The following is a 19783-nucleotide window of genomic DNA, read 5'->3' as shown; positions in this document are numbered from 1 at the left end:
ACCACAAGGCACAAACAAACCATAATGAGAAGCTTACAAGAAGATTCAATATCAGTGATAATAGTGCCATTCCCAGCTCAAGGCCATCTCAACCAAATGCTGCAGCTCTCATGCCTCATCTCCTCATACGGAATCCCGGTCCACTACGCCAGCTCCCCCGTCTTCAACCGTCAGGCCAGACTCCGCGTCAACTCCCTAAACCCTTCCGACGTCCAAAAAATCAATTTCCAAGATCTTTCCTTCTCCTCCTTCGCCTCCCCAGCCCCAGTCCCGGACCCATCTACTAAATTCCCGGGGCACCTTCAGCCGGCATGGGATGCCGCGATGAGCATGGTGGGGCCCCTGGGGGACTTGATGCGAAGCCTGGCACTTAAGCACCGGAGGGTCATTGTTATCCACGATCCTTTAATAGCCTCCGTGGTCAAGGATGTTGCTAACATTCCCAATGCCGAATCCTACGCCTTCATCTGCATCTCCGCCTTCTGTCAGATCAAATTCTTATTTGAACTTATAGGGAAATTTTGTCCCGTCCAGCGGCTGCGGGAGCTGCCGCCGATATCAGACACTATCTCCCAAGAGTTGTATTCTTTCATTGGATTGCAGGATGAAGGGATGGCTTTGAGATCGGGAGATATTATAAACACGTCCAGATCCATTGAAGGCCAGTTTTTGGATATATTGGAAAGCAAGGAGATCGCTGGAGACATGAAAAGCTGGGTGATCGGGCCGATGATACCAACAAAGCCAGCGTTCAAGCCTCGGCATCAAATCTTGGATTGGATGGATAAACAGCTCTCAAAGTCTGTTATCTTCGTCTCCTTCGGCACCACCACATCCCTCACAAACGATGAAGTACAGGTCAGTAGCCATATTGTATTTGTATAGACTACCTCCATCTAAAAAAAATACTACTAGCTATATTTTTCTATTTTGGATCGTCCACACAAAATAGTCTTGTTTGTCCACCAAAATTAGTACGTTACGTGTAGTCCTATTTCATACCACTGCTAAGACTATTTTTCGTGTTCAAAAGAAACATGATTGCTACACTTTTTGAGTTTTGTAGTCCCTCCGACCCTGAAAGTTTGTCTGATACTAATGCAGGTGGTGGCGGAGGGGCTTGAGCGGAGCGAGCAGAAGTTCATATGGGTATTGAGAGAAGCCGATAAGACAAATGTGTTTGATGGAGAGGCGCGGAGGATTGAGCTGCCGGCTGGATTTGAGGAGAGGGTTAAAGAGAGAGGAGTTGTGGTGAGAGAGTGGGCCCCACAGCCAGAGATCTTGGCGCATCCCTCCACGGGTGGCTTCATGAGCCACTGTGGATGGAATTCGTGCAACGAGAGCATCAAGATGGGAGTTCCGATCGCCGCCTGGCCGATGCATTCAGATCAGCCCTTCAACGCCGTTCTCGTCACAGAGGTGCTCAGGGTTGGGCTGCCGGTGAGGATATGGGGCGAGGTTGTGACAGCGGAGATGGTGGAGGATGTTGTGAGGAGGCTCATTGCATCAGAGGAGGGTGACGAGATAAGGAAGAGGGCGGAGGAGATGGCTGCCGTCGTCCGTGGGGCCACGGAGGAAGGCGGCGCGTCGCGGCTTGAGATGGATGCGTTTATTGCTCATATTAGGCGACCATGAGATGGATGCCTTCATTGCTCATATTAAACGGCTTGACCTTTAATCTCGTTTCCTTTCTAGTATTTTGAATTGTTTTATTATCGGTATATTTACATGCATGTAATGCGTGTATAACATTTCGAATTGGGCCAAGAAAACATGTCTACCCTATCAAGGCCCAAATAAATTACCTTTTCTACTTAAAAAATTAGGGATGTCAATTGGACTAACTCACTTGGATTTGGGCCAATCCATTCGGTTTTTCGTGCTTTTTCATAAAAATGAATTAGAGTTTCGATGATGAGAGTTCACTATTCTCCCTTAACAAAATGCAGCAAAAAAAGTCCAGAGAACGACTTCGCGTATGAAGACACGAAGCGTCAAGAGATCCACACTTATTTACTTAAGTAACATTGACTCTAATTAGCACACCTCCACTCTGTTGAAATCTGCACATTTAAAAATACATCCAGGACTGAGTACATGAATACTCAATGGACATTTGGCGAAAATCAAAACATACATTATATACAGTTGTCATCCATCACAGTAACGCACAAGAGTTTTCTTAAAAGGCCCAAGCTTACAAAATTCTTTTGTGAACTTAAAGTTCGACTGATCAGTCTAAGTTCTTCGTAATCTGCCATATCTAAACATTCGTGCACCGGGGAGGTGGCCACCTCCCACGGTCACCTTCTACTTCATCGTGCTGGGAAGGTGACCACCTTCCACGAACACAGAACCGGCCAACCCTCTTGATGGCTCACAACTCTCGTCGTGTACACAAGTCTGTGTTGGGATTCTACCCACTCTCAGACCCGAATTTGATTATAACATTTTGGGGTTAACCAAAAGAAATAGGCATATAGCACGCAGATAGGCATCATAACAAATATTTATGGCATGACAACAACTTGAAAAGAATTATAGCTCCATTTTGAGAAAAGATGATATTGCATAATTTCATAAATATTTGATTTACATTCACATTAATGTGCTTGATATTAAAAAAGCCCACCTGATATGCTTATTTCTTAATTAAGATTCTCGCGTCGGTCTTACTTTGCCTCCGTGCCAAAATAGCCTTTTTAAAAAAACAGCATATGTAATACGCTAATTATTATTAAGAAATTATTTTTATAAAAAAGAATACATGCATCCTAATGGATAAACATCTATAGGTTAATCTCGTCACAAAGGGTTCTCTATTTTCCTTTAATCTTGGTCCATCTCATCACAAAGGGTTCTCTATTTCCCTTTAATCTTGGTCCACTATAGAATCTAATAATTTTGGTAGTTATTTCATTAACTACGGAAATTGAAATATCGTGTTTATTCTTTTTCTTCTAATCTTTGAAACCGCCCATGATTCTTAGAATTTTCTGCCTCGAAAAAAACTAAACCATTTATTCGTGAATTAATTAGTTAAGCTCACAACGCTCAACTTTTAATAAATTCTAGTCCAAAGTATTACAGCTTTCGCAATCCATCTCATCTTAATTTGATTAGGAGGACCAAGTCCTAATTAAATAAATTGGTCCAAAGTAACACAATAAATTCTGCCCAAAAGTACTACTACTACTTATTCCTTGGTCTAAACTTTCAGCCCACCTTCTTAACTTGGCCCAACACATTTTGGATCCACATTAGCATAAAATTATCAAGTCATGCTCATTCCTTAGACTTAATTAACTTCAGCCCAAACTTTAAAAAAAGTGGCCCAATTAAAATTCAAAGTGGAGAGCAGTCCACCTTCTTTTCTCCACTATCGGTAAATCCATCTCAACTCTCGTTCTCCCTCACTTTCATAAACAATTTACCAAATGAAAAGTAATTTTATTAGGATTCTAACAAGATCTCAATTGCATATACTCCGACAAATAATGAAATTTTATATTTTTGTTTAAATTTTTCGTATGCTAATAATATGATTTTATATCAATAAATGCATCAAAATGTTTCACTATAATGAATGTACAATATCAATTAAAGTGTGTTGAGATATCTATATCATTATATTGATATTTTTAGTACACTATATTAATATCAGAAAAACCACGATAATTATCATATTTATGACATGTTGACAATTTTACCTCTTTATTGATATTTCATCTACTATTTATTAAAATTTGTGAAATTTAATCTCATCTACTATTTTTAATATCCAATGATGAAGGATTAGTCTTAGTTATATATTGAAAAATTACATACTCCCCGTCCACTATTTAAAAAATCATTTTGACTCGGCACGAGTTTTAAGAAATTATTTGACTTTGTGAAGAAAAGTAAAGGGAGGAAGTGAGTGGAATGTGAGCTTCATTTAGAGCATTAGTTTTATATTAGATTGTGAGTGTAAAAGTTAATGGAATGTGGAGTCTGTACACTAAAAGTGAAATAACGTAAATAGTTCTATAAATCGTGGACAACCCAAAATAGTAAAATAATTTTTTAAATAATGAAAAGAGGGTGTACATTTTAACACGACCCTACGTACCATCCTAATTCTATAAATTTGGCTGGCGGATCAGCCGACCCACGAATTTTGAATTATATGGACATACCAGACAACTAAAGAATTGGTCACAACTACTAATCAAATGTCATACTTGTATATGAATAGTAAGCCAACGATACTAAATCAAATCTTAAAACATATCTTGAGAAAGTTTATTGATCTTGAAGGCAACAATTAAGAATTAGATATTGTTGGGATTCTAGTACAATTATAATCAATAAAGCGACTCGCAGAACACGAAGAAATAAAAAATGATTGGTAGTAGTGTATCGTAGAATTAAATATGAAACAGATCAATGACTTGATTTTTTGTTAGATCATTTCAACTTTATCGCCAGTCAGAGCCAGTAGTACTTTATTTTTTTTACCGGTAGTTGCTTTTACACTACTCCCTCCGTTCCAAGGAAGATGACCCCTTTCTTGGGTGGCACAAGATTTTATGCAAATTTATTTTGTGTGTTGAGAGGAGAGAGTAAAGTAAGAGAGAGAAAATAAAGTGGAGACAAAAGTATTTTCATTCTAAGTAATGGATCATCTTAGTTGAGACAAACTAAAAAGGAAAGTGGGTCGTCTTAGTTGAGACAAACTAAAAAGGAAAGTGGGTCATCTTCAATGAGACGGAGGGAGTACTAGTCTATATCACGTGGCAGGGACGGACTTTGGGCTAAGCCAACGCCACTGCAGCGAGGGCTTGGACGAGAAAATGAGAGATTAAATGAGAAAGAGGGAGAGTTTTATATTGGCGAGATGTTATGTGGTTAGATAAATAAGATCATTTTCAATTATATATTATAGTTCATTTTTGGTGTAGAAAATATCGTCAATGATACATTAAATTTAAATTAATCTTTGGATTTTTCTATTAAACAACATCGAATATGAGTTACAGTATCAAAACATAAACAATAAATTACAATAACAAAATGAATTGGTTAGATAAATAAGATCATTTTCAATTATATACTCCCTCCGTCCCAATAAATATGAAACATTTGGTTTCCGGCATGGGATTTTATACAATATTGTTCTGTGAGTTGATGAAGAGAGAGTAAAGTAGGAGAGAAGGAAAAGTAGATAGAGTGATGTTTCCATTTTAGAAAACGTTTCATTTTTAGTGGGACAACCCAAAAAGGAAAACGTTGCATTTCTAATGGGACAGAGGGAGTATTATAGTTCATTTTTGGTGTAGAAAATATCGCCAATGATACACTAAATTTAAATTAATCTTTGGATTTTTCTATTAAACAACATTGAATATGAGTTACAGTATCAAAACATAAACAATAAATTACAATAACAAAATGAAAAAACGTAATCTATTCCGGTAAATCATAACTAGATCCTCCAATATTGTCGAAATTCCATCGACGACTATGGAACTAAGGTTTCTTGCGATAAAAGTAAATAAAACAAGGAAATAGGCGAAATTATGATATTCATTCCTTGGGGAAAAACATATCACGCGGTTGCCAAGAAAAATAGGTTTTCGCTGAAATATAACAAACAATACGTAAAGTTTGTGATAGTTTGAAGCAATTTTAAAGTTCATGAAAATACCAGAATTTGACCAAAGTTCATGAATAAAGGACCAGTATCCCTATATTTTTCCATACTCCTACAATTTTAGGCTCATAGAGCGTGGTTTCAGTTCTAATTTTTTTAGCTATTTAATCTAAAGATCTTACTCATTTTTAATTCAAAGATCATGATTTGAAGATCAATCCAATCACTATTGAAAATATTAAATATAGATCAACAAGAATATATTGACAACCCTTATAACTTCTTGCATTCTTCGATTTATGCGTGTCATCCTTGCACAGGGGCCATGCTAATCTTCTTTGTATCGTTTCAATTTTATCGGATGTCCCCAAAGGGACATAACTTCTTGCATAAATAAACAAATGTCCGAATATATAGACAGTGGACTTGAGATGATGGCAGAATCAAGGTCCTCGCCAGAAAAAAGGATGAAGTAGTTAAAGGTAAAAGTTGTTACTGCTGCTACTGCAGATTTTTGCATATAAAAACAAATTGATAGGTAAATAAGACCAACCGAGAAATGGTAGGAGAAAATAATGTGCTAAAGGTTGCAGGCAACATGAAAAGAATTGTGTTTGGAGGCAGAACTAGGATATGAAAATTGATTTAAATTATTTAAATGTGGAATGACATATCATTTAAATTATTAAAAAGGAAAAATTAATTAATGCCTTAGGAATTCACGACATCATATACTCCCTCCGTCCCACTTTAGGAGTCCCGATTTACCATTTTTGGATGTCCCACTTTAGGAGTCCCGGTTGGAATATTCCATAAATGGTATTAGCCCCATATTCCACTAACCTTTTCTCACTCACATTTTATTATAAAACTAATATAAAAAAGTAGAACCCACATTCCACTATCTTTTTTCACCAACTTTCCTTCACATTTCTTAATACCCGTGCCGAACTCAACCGGGACTCCTAAAGTGGGACGGAGGGAGTATTTCATCGGTCCCATGTAAATAGATATGTTTTTCAATTTGGCATCCATGATAAAAATAAACTACTTTTATTATTATTTTTTTATTAATTAGGTGAGTTTCATTTTTCACTAATAAAAATTCAATAATTAACTTTTTCATTTTATCTATCTATTACTTTGTCAAGTATGCATTAAAATTCATAGCATTTAAAAAATATCTATTTTTATAAGATGGAAAAAATATAAAAATATAAGGCCCTATGAAAATAAGAATATTGTATTTAAAAATACTCCTATAAACTACGTATAAATTAAGGGACTAAATTAATAAGGATTGTGCCATAGTATATTTTTTGTAACTTTAAATTACACTGTGCATATAGTACAGTGATTATTATTCTCAGTTTTAAACATGTAAATAAACTAAATAAGACTATCATTTACTAAAATGAAAGTTATCGTTACATAAGATCTACAAATGGGGGCTTTGAATCAATTAACTATTGAGTACACACTACACCACCATAATGGGAAGCTTATAAAATGATGCAATATCAATAAGTGGGCACTGTGGATCCATAATTCACTAATTGATTTCACTCATTCAATTTCTCAACACCCATACCGAAACAAAATAAGTACAAAATATATCTTTAATTTGGACGGAGAGTCATTTTCAGGACAACCCACAAAAAACATGGCTATCTATCATAGACTAATTTGTTGGCACGTAACCTACTACCAATCAGTGAAGTTCATGGAATCTATAAATAGGAGTTTGAATTAAGGATTAAGTACACAACAAAATGGGAAGCTTAAAGGATGATTCAATATCAGTGATAATGGTGCCATTCCCAGCTCAAGGCCATCTCAACCAAATGCTGCAGCTCTCGTGCCTCATCTCCTCATGCGGAATCCCGGTCCACTACGCTGGCTCCCCCGTCTTCAACCGTCAGGCCAGACTCCGCGTCAACTCCCTAAACCCTTCCGACGTTAAAAAAATCAATTTCCAAGATCTTTCCTTCCAGTCTTTTGCCTCCCCGGCTCCAGTCCCGGACCCGTCTAAAAAATTCCCAGGGCACCTTCAGCCGGCATGGGATGCTGCGATGAGCATGGCGGCTCCCCTGGGGGACTTGATGCGAAGTCTGGCACTCAAGCATCGGAGGGTCGTTGTTATCCACGACCCCATAATAGCCTCCGTGGTCAAGGATGTTGCTACCATTCCCAATGCCGAATCCTACGCCTTCAACTGCCTCTCCGCTTACTGTCAGATCAAACTCTTATTCGAAATGATGGGGATATTTTGCCCCATCCAGCGGCTGCGGGAGCTGCCGCCGATATCAGACACCATCTCTCAAGAGCTGTATTCTTTCATCAGATTGCAGGATGAAGGGATGGCTTTGAGATCGGGAGATATTATAAACACGTCCAGATCCATTGAAGCACCGTTTTTGGATATATTGGAAAGCAAGGAGGTTGCCGGAGATATGAAAAGCTGGGCGATCGGGCCGATGATACCAACAAAGCCATCGGTGAAACCTCGGCATCAAATCTTGGATTGGATGGATAAACAGCCCTCCAAGTCTGTTATCTTCGTCTCCTTTGGCACCACCACGTCCCTCACAAACGATGAAGTGCAGGTTAGCAGTGTGTGTGAGCTGGCCTTTAAAATTTATATTCATTTGCCTATAAAAGATTGAACTACAAGTAATATAATATTGGTAATCGGATACTAATACAGGTGGTGGCGGAGGGGCTTGAGCGGAGCGGGCAGAAGTTCATATGGGTATTGAGAGAAGCCGATAAGACAAATGTGTTTGACGGAGAGGCGCGGAGGATTGAGCTGCCGGCTGGATTTGAGGAGATGGTTAAAGAGAGAGGAGTTGTGATGAGAGAGTGGGCGCCACAGCCGGAGATCCTAGCACACCCCTCAACGGGTGGCTTCATGAGCCACTGTGGTTGGAATTCATGCAACGAGAGCATCAAAATGGGAGTTCCAATCGCCGCCTGGCCGATGCATTCGGATCAGCCCATCAACGCGGTTCTCGTCACGGAGGTGCTGAAGGTGGGGCTGCCCGTGAGGAGATGGGGCGAGGTTGTGACGGCAGAGATGGTGGAGGATGCTGTGAGGAGGCTCATTGCATCAGAGGAGGGTGACGAGATAAGGAAGAGGGCGGAGGAGATGGCTGCCGTCGTCCGTGGGGCCACGGAGGAAGGCGGCGCGTCGCGGCTTGAGATGGATGCGTTTATTGCTCATATTACGCGACCGTGAGCTTATTGTCAAGTTGTTTGAATCGATTTTCTTAATTGCTATGTTGTTTGAGTCGATTTCTTTTAATGGTTATGTTGTTATGTTGTTTTCATTGTTTTAATTTTAATAAAACTTACAAGCTTTCTTGTGTGAATCTATTTTTCTTTTCTTTCTTGCTATTTCCAATAATTTAACTGTAATGAGTATTTAAGCATTTTTTATTGTATGACAATCCCATACGTAAAGTGTAGATTTCATAGAATATATTAAAGAAATAGAATCATGATTTTTTAACAATAGTGTAAAATATACAGGTTTATTCCTCCCCGCTATTGATCGTCTCAATTTATCAATTTCATTTGTCCGCTCTTAATCGTCTCAATTTATCAATTCCTACTCACTTTAATTTGAATGAGTAAAGCATGTTTGGTTATAATTGATGCTATCTTTGATATTTTTTAAAAAGAATGAGTAAAGCATGTTTGGTTATAATTGATGCTATCTTTGACATTTTTTAAAAAGTGCTACTCCATGTAATAAATGCATGTACGGAAAGGTGAAAAGGGCTAGTTGAATTTGATAACTCAACAAAGTCTTCTTTCCCTTTTTGTAGGCTTGAAAGTGAAAATTTGAGTGTGTAGATGAAAGTAGATTTTGGTGTGATGGTGATACGATCCTATATCGTAGATATCTCTTTATTGGGATGCGTTATATTGTTAACTATTTAAATTGTTAAACTCTGCTAACTCATCAATACAGTGTATTAAAAATGTCAATATGGTGACATCAAAATGTCAACACACTATATTGAAATTCAACAAAATTTTGTGTTGACATTTTAATGTCATCGTGTTGACATTTTTAATGCACTGCATTAATGAGTTAGCAAGTTAGCAACTTAAGAAAGTTAGCAATTGATCACACCATTCTCCCAATTATATAGTTATCTTTTGATTCACTAAATCTTTTTATATATTGTTATCTTGTTTGGTAAGTTAGAGTAGTAGTATTCTATTATTATAAATAGGATATATTGTTATTGTGAGATTGTGGCCCTTAGAGCATCCACAGTGCCGGCTAGCCGATTCGCGGCGCTGGCCGATCGGCTAGCCGAACCATTGCAATCGGCCAGCGGCGAATCGGCTATAAAATCGGCGTGGGCTAGCCGGTCGAGGGGCGCTGGCCGATGCGCTGGCCGCCATTGTGGCGTGCCGATCGGCCAGCGCCTATTTTCTTTTTTTCTTTTTTTTTTTAAAACCTATATATACGCGATTTTAGTTTCATTTTCATTTGCACCACTTGTTTTAACGAGTTTTCTCTCTCTCTAACTTTCTGCACGAGAGCATCATCGAGGGATGCGTCACGCGAGTGGTAGTGGTGGTAGTGGTGGTAGCGCTGAGGAGTACAAACGGCAGATGAACGAGACTATGGAGGCCTACATGAACCGCGAGATGGAGCGGTACATGCGAAGGGTAGAACAGCAGGCGGTCTCTCGCCCTCCACCTGTTGTCCACCGCCGAGCAGTGATTGATCGGGATCACGTAGCTGCACATCAGCGGTGATATGACGACTACTTCGCTCCGGACCCGCGGTTTCCAACAACCATGTTCAGGCGGCGTTTTAGAATGTGCAGGGAGTTGTTTATGCGTATCGTTGACGCTTTGGAGCGTCGATATCTTTATTTCCGCTTCAGGCACGATGCAGCTGGCAGACCCGGCCACCCCTATCCAAAAGTGCACGGCGGCAATCAGACAGTTGGCCTACGGAGGCGCGGCAGACGTGTGGGATGAGTACCTCCATATCGGTGAGACGACTTCTCTGCAATGTCTGAAGTATTTCTGTCTGGGCATGATAAACATTTTCGGTGAGCAGTACCTTCGAAGCCCTACCCTAAGATTGTCAGAATTTGATGCAGATGCACGGGGAGCAACATGGGTTCCCCGGGATGTTAGGAAGCATAGATTGTATGCATTGGGAGTGGAAGAACTGTCCGACTACCTGGAAGGGGGCCTACACGACCGGCTACAAAGGAAAGAATCCCACGATGATCCTCGAGGCCGTAGCTGATTACCGGCTGTGGATCTGGCCTGCGTATTTTGGGGTAGCCGGGTCGAACAACGTCCTCAACTCGTCGCCCCTCTTTAACGAGAAGTGTCAGGGCATCAGTCCAGCCGTCTCATTTGTGGCCAACGTGATATGGGCTACTACTTGGCGGATGGGATATACCCTAGGTGGCCTGTCTTTGTGAAGACGATCAGGCACGCAAGTGATGAAAGGAAGGCCTACTTTGCGGAACGACATGAGTCGGCGCTCAAGGATGTGGAGCGCGCATTTGGTGTGCTCCAGTCTCGATGGACGGCAATTAAGGGTCCAACGCATTTGTGGGATGTCAAATGCGTTTCCCACATAATGTACGCCTGAATTATCATGCACAACATGATCGTCGAAGACGAAGGCGTACAACTGACTAGTTGGGCCAATGACGATGAAGCCGGCCCAAGCCACGGAACAGCCACCCCTAGCGTACGGCGTGGGGTACCTCTCAATGAAACCGGCCGCCTCAAGGAATTTGCCGACATTCGCCAAGTGGATGCTCATATTCAACTCCAAAAGGATATAATTGAAGAGTTGTGGGCATGGAAGACATTGCAGAGACGATAGTTTTTTTCCTTTATTATGCAATCTATTTTTTTAAATGAATGTAATTTTTTTTAATGCAATTAATGAATTTTCCCGTATATGTCTCGTACATTTAATTCCGCAATTTAATCGTAAATTTAATTCCGTAAATGTAGTTGTTTTTGAATTATTTTTATTGCGGCTGGCCTATGGCTGGCCTAAATCTGATGTGGCAGGTGGATTTTTAGTGCTGCTGACGTGGCAGGGAGAGAGAGTGGCTAGCCGATTTCTATTGTGGATGCTCTTATGCAGGAGGCCCAAGAATTAGTCCCAGGCCCAATATCCATTGCCCATGATCTTCTGGCCCAGCTTGTAACCCTAGCTACATGTCAGTGTGTGAGTGGGTGTTCTCTCTCTCTCTTTTATATTCTATCCTAAACCTAACTGCCTCACTTATCACTCTCTTCGAACTCTCTCTCTCTTAGACTCCTCTCCTCTAATCTAGGGTTTTCCCTGAGATTGTTCTGTCTTCTCTCTGTGTGATCTTGAGAGCTCTTGTCTCTTCCTTCATCTCTAGTGTGAGTGCAAGGTGTGAGGTGTTGTAAGGCTGTGTGTGGAAACCTCTGGTTTCTGGTCTTGTCTCTTGGACTAGTGTTGGTTTCTGGCTGAAGGAGATCCTTCGAGAGTTGGTGTTGTCTCTGGCGTGAATCGTTTTGGTTGAGTATTGGATGTGCGGTAGTGGATCTAGGGTTCTGGTGTGACTTGTCTTGATTGACTGCGGTCGATCTGTGTTCTCCCTTGGTGCAAATTGGAGATGGTTGGATAATTGAGGGCCGGATATATAGATCTGTGTAGTTGTACGTGGTGCAACTTGACTCACATCAAAACTTTGTTTTCTTCTCAATCTTTGATTCTGTTATTGCTATTACTTCTGCATTATTATTGTCTTGAAGTTACTAATCCTTTACTTAGTATTTCAGGTTCGATTATTGCAGATTGCAATTATAGCTTAGTACTTGTATTAGATCTGTTATCTGAGGGTTGATCTCCTCAGAATTGTTGTAGATATACTTGGATTATATCAATCCTTCAGCTGATCAATACCCAACAGTGGTATCAAAGCCACGTTAGGATCAGTCAAAGCTTTGGTATTCACATAGCCTTGCTCCTATCGTGGATATCTGGTAAGTCAAGAGATCCTTCGGTCTCTTGGGTGGTATTGTTTTCTAAATCCCATGGCTATGGCCTTCTTGTTCCTTCTGAGAGAGTCCATCCTATGTCCTTCTTGTTCCTTCTGATTACCTCCAGTAACTCAATCTCCTGTTCCTCTGTCAAGTGGCTGTTTATTATCACCGGGAAAGTTTCATCCTCTCCAAGGTAGGCATACTTCAAACTCTTGGGCAATTTCTTCAGTAGTTGACATAATGTCTCTTTCACATCCCTTTTTGCTGTTGACATCGTAGTTGACATAATGTCTCTATAGTTGACATCGTATGGCCTTCTTACTCAATGTCAAACGTCTCTTCTGCTCGGATGTAAAAGTGAACCTAAGATCAAAAAGGTTTTTATTCGGGTTGTAATGTAGGCTCTTTGGACGGTAGGGAACATTTAGGCTATAGTGACTGAGGACTTTTGCATGCTCTCCTTCATTCTCTTTTTGTTTTGTTTTAAATCATTGTGGACCGCTCAAGTTGAATCGCCGACCTGTGATACGCTCGGATTTTGCACTGTTTTAAGGCTATTATTTGGTCCATTTTTACTGTTAAAGTTGCATTACATGTCCATTATTTTCATATTTTATACATTTTGGTATTTTGACATATTTTGTGAGAAATGTGCATATTTGAGCCTAAAAAGGCAGTCAAAACGCGAAGTAGGAAATCTGGAGTTTCGGTAGCGTCCAGCGAGCGCCGGACGGGCCCCGGCGACCGCCGGAGCTCACAGACCACCGTGAAGTGCGTGGAGACCGCCACAAAAGAGTCAGAAGCTTCTGATTTACGCACGGCAACCGCCGGCCAAGGTGTGGCGGCCAGCCACAGAAATGTGGCGCACAACAATAAAAAGATGTTGTCATCAGTACGAACGTGGTTGTCAAACCAGTTCGAGATGAAGGATATGGGAGACGCGGGACACATTCTAGGTATCACGGTACTAAGGGACCGTGAGAAAAGGATGTTGTGCTTATCTCAAGAACCTTACATCGACACTGTACTTAGTCGCTTTAGCATGCAAGATGCCAAGAAAGGTTTCTTACCTTTTAGACATGGCATCCATTTATCTCAAGAGATGTTTCCCTAAGACAGCATCAGAGATAGCAGAGATGAGAAGGATACCATACGCTTCGGCAGTTGGTAGTCTCATGTACGCTATGCTTTGTACAAGGCCTGATATTTGCTTTGCTGTTGGCATGATAGCAAGATATCAATCAAATCCGGGCCAAGGACATTGGACTGCAGTAAAGAACATACTCAAGTACCTTAAACGGACTAAGGACTATGTTCTAGTTTACAAAGCAGGCGAGCTCTGTCCTTTGGGATATACTGATTCAAACTTTCAAGCTGATCAAGACTCGAGGAAATCCACTTCTGGTTATGTGTTTACCTTAGGAGGTGCAGTCGTAATTTGGAAGAGTGTAAAGTAGAAATGCATTGCAGACTCTACCATGGAAGCCGAATATGTGGCCGCTTCGGAGGCTGCAAAGAAGGTTGTATGGCTCAAGAACTTTCTTATGGACTTAGGTGTGGTTACGAATCTGCCCAAGAGCATCACCATTTATTGTGACAATTCTGGTGCTGTGGCAAATTCAAAGGAACCAAGAGCTCACAAAGCGAGCAAACACGTAGAGAGGAAGTATCATATCATTAGAGATATAGTGCAGAGAGGAGACATACAAGTGGTCAAGATTGAGTCAGAGAACAACCTGGCAGATCCCTTTACAAAGGCATTGGCGGTGAAACCGTTCGAGCGCCATGTTGAAGGAATGGGAGTTCGACTCGCCCGAGACCTCAACTCGCTTTCAGTATAAGTGGGAGAATTAGACGTAGTGCACATTTTTTTTGTATACTCGAAATCTGTTTTGAGTATAAGTGGGAGATTGTTAGAGTTTGTATACTAGAAATCACCTTTCGAGTGATTGAACACTGTTAAAACTCTTATTTTATTTTCCAAATGAATAAACAGATTATTTTTGTCATAAAGTTGTTAGGTTTTACATTTAATGGATGTTTATTACATGTTTAAATGTATAAGTAACTTCACAAAGTCTAAGTCTTTGTTTTAGTAGACCGGTTGTGGGCGTCGTTCACTTTAAGGTAACACTGTCAGTTCTGAACAAATAAAAAGAAGAATTTCACAACCTAGATAGGCTTAGACTACCTTGCTGGGGTTTGGTGCCCCTTGCACAGCGGAAGACTTGTACAAAACAAATAAATCAGACGTAGGATCTATTTGACCGATTATGCGATTAATCAATTCACATGTTAAACAGATGATTGCATGCTAGAACGCAAATAATTCATGCTCATGGAAAGTAAATCCTAAAACATGAATACTACGGTTTAGAGTTACCGATTTGATTATCCAAAGAATCGACGATTGCTTGCGCCTTCTCCACGTGATGATCTTCGATACTAGACCACGGATCTTCTCTCTAGTTCCCGAACTGTATCTCGATATCAGGGTGGGCTGATCTTATCAAAATACTAGGACTCGAATAAAGAAGACAAAAGAAATCCTTTTGGGAAAATGAGTAGAAATCGAAATCTCCTTCAGCTGGAGGGGCCGAAAATTTCGAAAATTTCAAGTATGAAATTGTGATTCTTCTGTCTCCTTTATTCTCCTATTTATATTAAGTTCCTTATGGGCCCAGACAGGGATCTATGGAAGGTTTTGGATATGGGCTCGCCCAATTAGCTTTTTACTAATTAAATTGAACCCACAATTTAATACAAGCTTATATTGGAATATTACGAGCAGCCACTACAGAAGTAATATTAAACTCTCCTCATCCAAATCCGAAATTACAAGTAATCCGGGTTTCCACTTTTATTATTTATTTCTCGCGCTTAAGATATAAATGTCCATTAATTAATTAATGTCTGCTATGGACTTAATTAATTAATATCTTATTAATTCCAAGAGTGGACTTAGCAAGAAACATTTATTTATTATTCATAGAGTAATAAAACTCCAACTGGCCAGTTTTCCGAATAATAAAACCTTGTTCGAGCTCCTCTTGAGGACATTATCAAACGAGACTCACCTCGTGCACGATTCAACATAATAGTAATCCTAGCACCGCTAGATATTAATCACCACTACCCAATATATCAGGATCATTGGGTTGCGAAAAACCCGCACCATTTGATAAGTCAAAGTAGTGCATAATCAATACCGTATGCTCAATACTAACATATGTAGATTAAGAAATAATATTTTATCAAGACCTAGTCTTTCGGTAGATAGCATAAAGACACGTCTTGCTGTTAGATCCATTCAGTGCTATACCACACCAACGTCATCTTATTTCAGTAAGGCTTAGAAATAATCGGACTGACATTGCAACCTTTCACGATAGGTAGTCTAAGCCTATCTGGGTTGTGAAATTCTTCTTTTTCTTTTGCAAAGCATTGCATAGAACCGACTGTGTTACCTTAAAGTGGACGACGCCCACAACCAGTCTACTAAGCAAAAGACTTAGACTTTGTTTGCTTCTTATGAATTTAAATGTTTGTAAAACATCTTATAAATGTACAAGCAAACACAATGTAATAATAATAGTGATTCTATTCGTGCGGAACTGCTCGAATAATACTGAATCGGGTTAAAAGTGGATTGTAGAGTTTTACGTATACAAGCAAGATTCTATTCGAGCGAAACTTGCTCGAAACATGTTTTTCAGTATACCAAACCTAACATACCTATCGTGAAAGGTTGCAATGTCAGTCTGATTATTTCTGAGCCTTACTGAAATAAGACATGTCTTTATGCAATCTACTGAAAGACGAGGTCTCGTAAATTATTGTTTCTTAATCAATGTACGTTACATTGAGCATACGGTATTGATTATGCACTACTTTGACTTACCAAATGGAGCGGGTTTTTCGCAACCCAATAAGCCCGGTATATTGGGTAGTGGTGATTAATATCTAGCGGTGCTAGGATTGCTATTATGTTGAATCGTGCGCGAGGTGAGTCTCGTTTGATAACATCCTCAAGAGGAGCTTGAAATAAAGTTTTATTATTCGGAACCTAACTAGTTGGAGTTTAATTACTCTATGAATAATAAATAAGTTTTCTTGTTGAGTCCACTCTTGGAATTAATAAGATATTAATTAATTAAGTCCATAGCAGACAATAATTAATTAATGGATGTTTCTATCTTAAGCACAGGAAATAAATATCAAGCAATGGAAACCTGGATTACTTATAATTTCGGATATGGATGGGGAGTGCAATATTACTTCTGTAGTGGTTGCTCGTAATATTCCAATTAAAAGCTTATATTAAATTGGGTTTAATTTAATTATTAAAAAGCTAATTGGAGGAGCCCATATCCAAAACCTTCCATAGATCCCTGTCTGGACCCAATATGTGACTTAATATAAATAGGAGAATAAAGGAGACAGAAAAGACACTTATTTTTCTTCAAAATTTTCGTCCCTCTCTCTTCTCTGTAAAGGAACGATTTTTCCTCTCCTCCGTAGGGAAGGTTTTCCGTCTTCTTTATTTAAGTCCTAGTATACGGGTGATATCAGCCCACCCTGATATCAGTTTACAGTCTAGGAACCAGACAGAAGATCCGTGGTTTAGTACTGAAGATCTTCACGTGGAGAAGGCGCTAGCTATCTTCGATTCTTTGGAGAATCATCAAGGTAAAATAGCTAAACCGTGGAAAAGCATGTTTTAGGTTTTAATTAATTTAAAGCATGATTTATTTGAGTTATGAGCATGATACATGTGATATGATACATGTGATAATTGCGCGAATATAATTTGTCTAAATAATCTGCTAAATAGATCAGGATTATTAAGTAATCGATTTATGTGAACGCTTCCGCTGTCAACCCCTTCAGGGTTTTATTAACTTTAGTTTTATGTTCCTATTGTTTTCCCTTCAATCTATGTGTTTAGATTATTACGTCATGTGTAACTAAATTCATAGGATTCTAGGGATGTGTTAGTAACGACTTTGGTTATACAATTCCTTTTTCTATTTAATATCCGTTTTGTTTTTACTTTGTTTCTTTCCTAAGTTGTTCTGGAAGCTTTATGATTGAGTGACACAATCGTGCATGATCAAATATAATTTGCTCCATAACTGTGAGAGAGTTCTAGCGAGTTAGGTCCACTTATTAGACATTACAATTAGCTTCCTTTAAAACGGCACTGTTAATTGAGAGTGGGGACTTTTCAAGGATCTTAGGAGCTTTTTGGAGTTACGTGTTAGGATTGACAACCCTAATGTTAGTAATCAATGTTTGCATCGCATGAGCATAAGCCAGGTGACTCGTCCTATCAAAGTAATAACTGTGTTAGGGTATTGTAGTTTGGATTTTGTATAACTGTAACTGGGAACGCACATCCCTGGAATTCTCTTATCTCTATATTTTATCTCTGTGATTTATCTGCAACTAGTTGTTTATTGTCTACTATTGTTTTAAAAAATCTTTCGGTTTTCCAAATAGTAATTGAGCTCTAGTAGAAGATAGACAGTCCGTGTTTGTTTTCCCCGTGTTCGATATCCCGGTACTGACCTTTAGCTATACTATTCCTACCCTGTATATTTTTTTTTAGCTATACTATTCCTACCCTGTATATTTTTTTTAAAAAAATTAACTCCTATATGATGAGGGAAATTACAAATAAACTCCTAAGAAAGGAGGAAAGTACAATTGTTGTCAAGAGGGCTCGAACTCGGCACCTCATACATTGATGTCTAAGCTCCTTGCCGCTAGGACAAAGGCTCTGGACTTCCTACTCTGTATACTTGCAGGTATTTTTAGTGCTAATAAAAAGTGCATCAACCTGATCAAGCCAGCCTATCTCTGCCTGTTACGTGCAAAATGCAAGTGAGTGGATCCGGTAAAAGATCAGGCTGATCAACTCGACTAACTCCGACTCGAGTGAGATGAAACAAAGAGCTAAAAATGCATTCTCATAACCTTAACCCACTAATACTATTAAACTAGTATATGGAAGTAAGGATCGATCCCACAGAGATTATGTGCTTAACATTTGTTTGCGAGACACGACATTGGGGATGGCTGCTACCACGCTTGCTAGGGATGGGTTTAGTTTTTAAACTACTAGACTTAGGAAGATAAACTAAACTAAATTGATCAACTTAACTAAACTAATTGATCAACTAAACTAGACATCCCATAAATGGACAAACAGAATAAACGGGGACTGTCTGTCCCCTGCAAAAAAAGCGCTATAAAGTAAAAACTTTCTAACAACTTCATCTTCTTCAACAAATCTACATGGAAAACAGAGTAAATAACATATCTAAAAAGCTAAGGAAGATAAAACATCAGAAAAACACATAAAACTTAATCTACTCCTAAGATCTAAGCTACGACTACGTAAAACAGAAAACTAACCCATACTCATACATAAAACGAAACATAAACTACCAGATCTAGAATCCTAAGACAACTCAAACATAAAACTTCAAATTTGACCAATTCAAAACAGAACAAGACATTTTTCCAAGCTAAGACACACAAAATAAAAAGCAAATTGAAAGTAGATTAGAAACGTCTTGCATACAACAGAACGCAGAAACTGGAAATGGAAACATAACTTTAGATTTAACTAAAACAAAACATCAAAATGTCAATAACATTAAAAGTAAACAGAAAACAAACACAACAAATAGGAAATTGTTTCATCACGCCTTCTCGGAGTGGAATACAGAACCGAAAGTAAAAAATGTAGAGACTAACAGCAAACACCGAACTACCAACTAGCTAAAACAGGACCAAGCAAAATATCTATTTTTATAAGATGGAAAAAATATAAAAATTTAAGGCCCAAAAAAATAAGAATATTGTATTTAAAAATACTCCTATAACCTACGTATAAATTAAGGACGTAAATTAGGGACGCAATCGCTTGCGTTGAGAATTTTTTAAAAAGTAATAAAAATTTAAGGCTAAAATAAGAGTCTTTAAATTAGAGACACATTTAATAGAATCGTCTCTAAATTATAGACATATTAAATAGGGGTGCTTAAACGGTTCTCCGGTTCTCGGTTAACCGGAATTAAAACCGGAACTGACCGGTTTATTGAGGAACCGGAACTGGAT

General features: G+C 39.1%; 2 protein-coding genes and 1 non-coding gene across 4 annotated transcripts; 2 read left to right on the top strand and 1 right to left on the bottom strand.

The window, feature by feature from the left end:
• LOC125208114 (zeatin O-glucosyltransferase-like) lies at positions 1-1864 on the top strand. The gene is made up of 2 exons (XM_048107671.2): positions 1-858; positions 1105-1864. Exons 1-2 carry the CDS (start codon positions 25-27, stop codon positions 1633-1635), a joined length of 1365 nt encoding a protein of 454 aa, XP_047963628.2. The 5' UTR covers positions 1-24; the 3' UTR covers positions 1636-1864.
• A 4045-nt stretch (positions 1865-5909) lies between these two features.
• On the bottom strand, positions 5910-6012 carry LOC125208725 (U6 spliceosomal RNA). The gene has a single exon (XR_007174206.1). It is a non-coding gene; the product is annotated as a U6 spliceosomal RNA (small nuclear RNA).
• Positions 6013-7345: 1333 nt separating this feature from the next.
• Positions 7346-9006, top strand: LOC125204765 (zeatin O-glucosyltransferase-like). 2 transcript variants are annotated; one of them, XM_089059871.1, is made up of 2 exons: positions 7346-8250; positions 8343-9006. In XM_089059871.1, exons 1-2 carry the CDS (start codon positions 7408-7410, stop codon positions 8871-8873), a joined length of 1374 nt encoding a protein of 457 aa, XP_088915997.1. In that variant the 5' UTR covers positions 7346-7407; the 3' UTR covers positions 8874-9006. The 2 variants fall into 2 exon arrangements, with proteins under 2 accessions (XP_088915997.1, XP_047959450.1); XM_048103493.2 differs by having other exon boundaries at positions 7352-8241.
• Positions 9007-19783: the final 10777 nt, after the last annotated feature.

Source organism: Salvia hispanica, chromosome 6 (genome assembly GCF_029641045.1).
Source record: "Salvia hispanica isolate PSC_SH4W2 chromosome 6, Shi_PSC_v1, whole genome shotgun sequence".
NCBI lineage: Eukaryota > Viridiplantae > Streptophyta > Magnoliopsida > Lamiales > Lamiaceae > Salvia > Salvia hispanica.
Note: the sequence above shows the minus strand (reverse complement) of the source record. Positions and strands in the feature narration are given on the sequence as shown.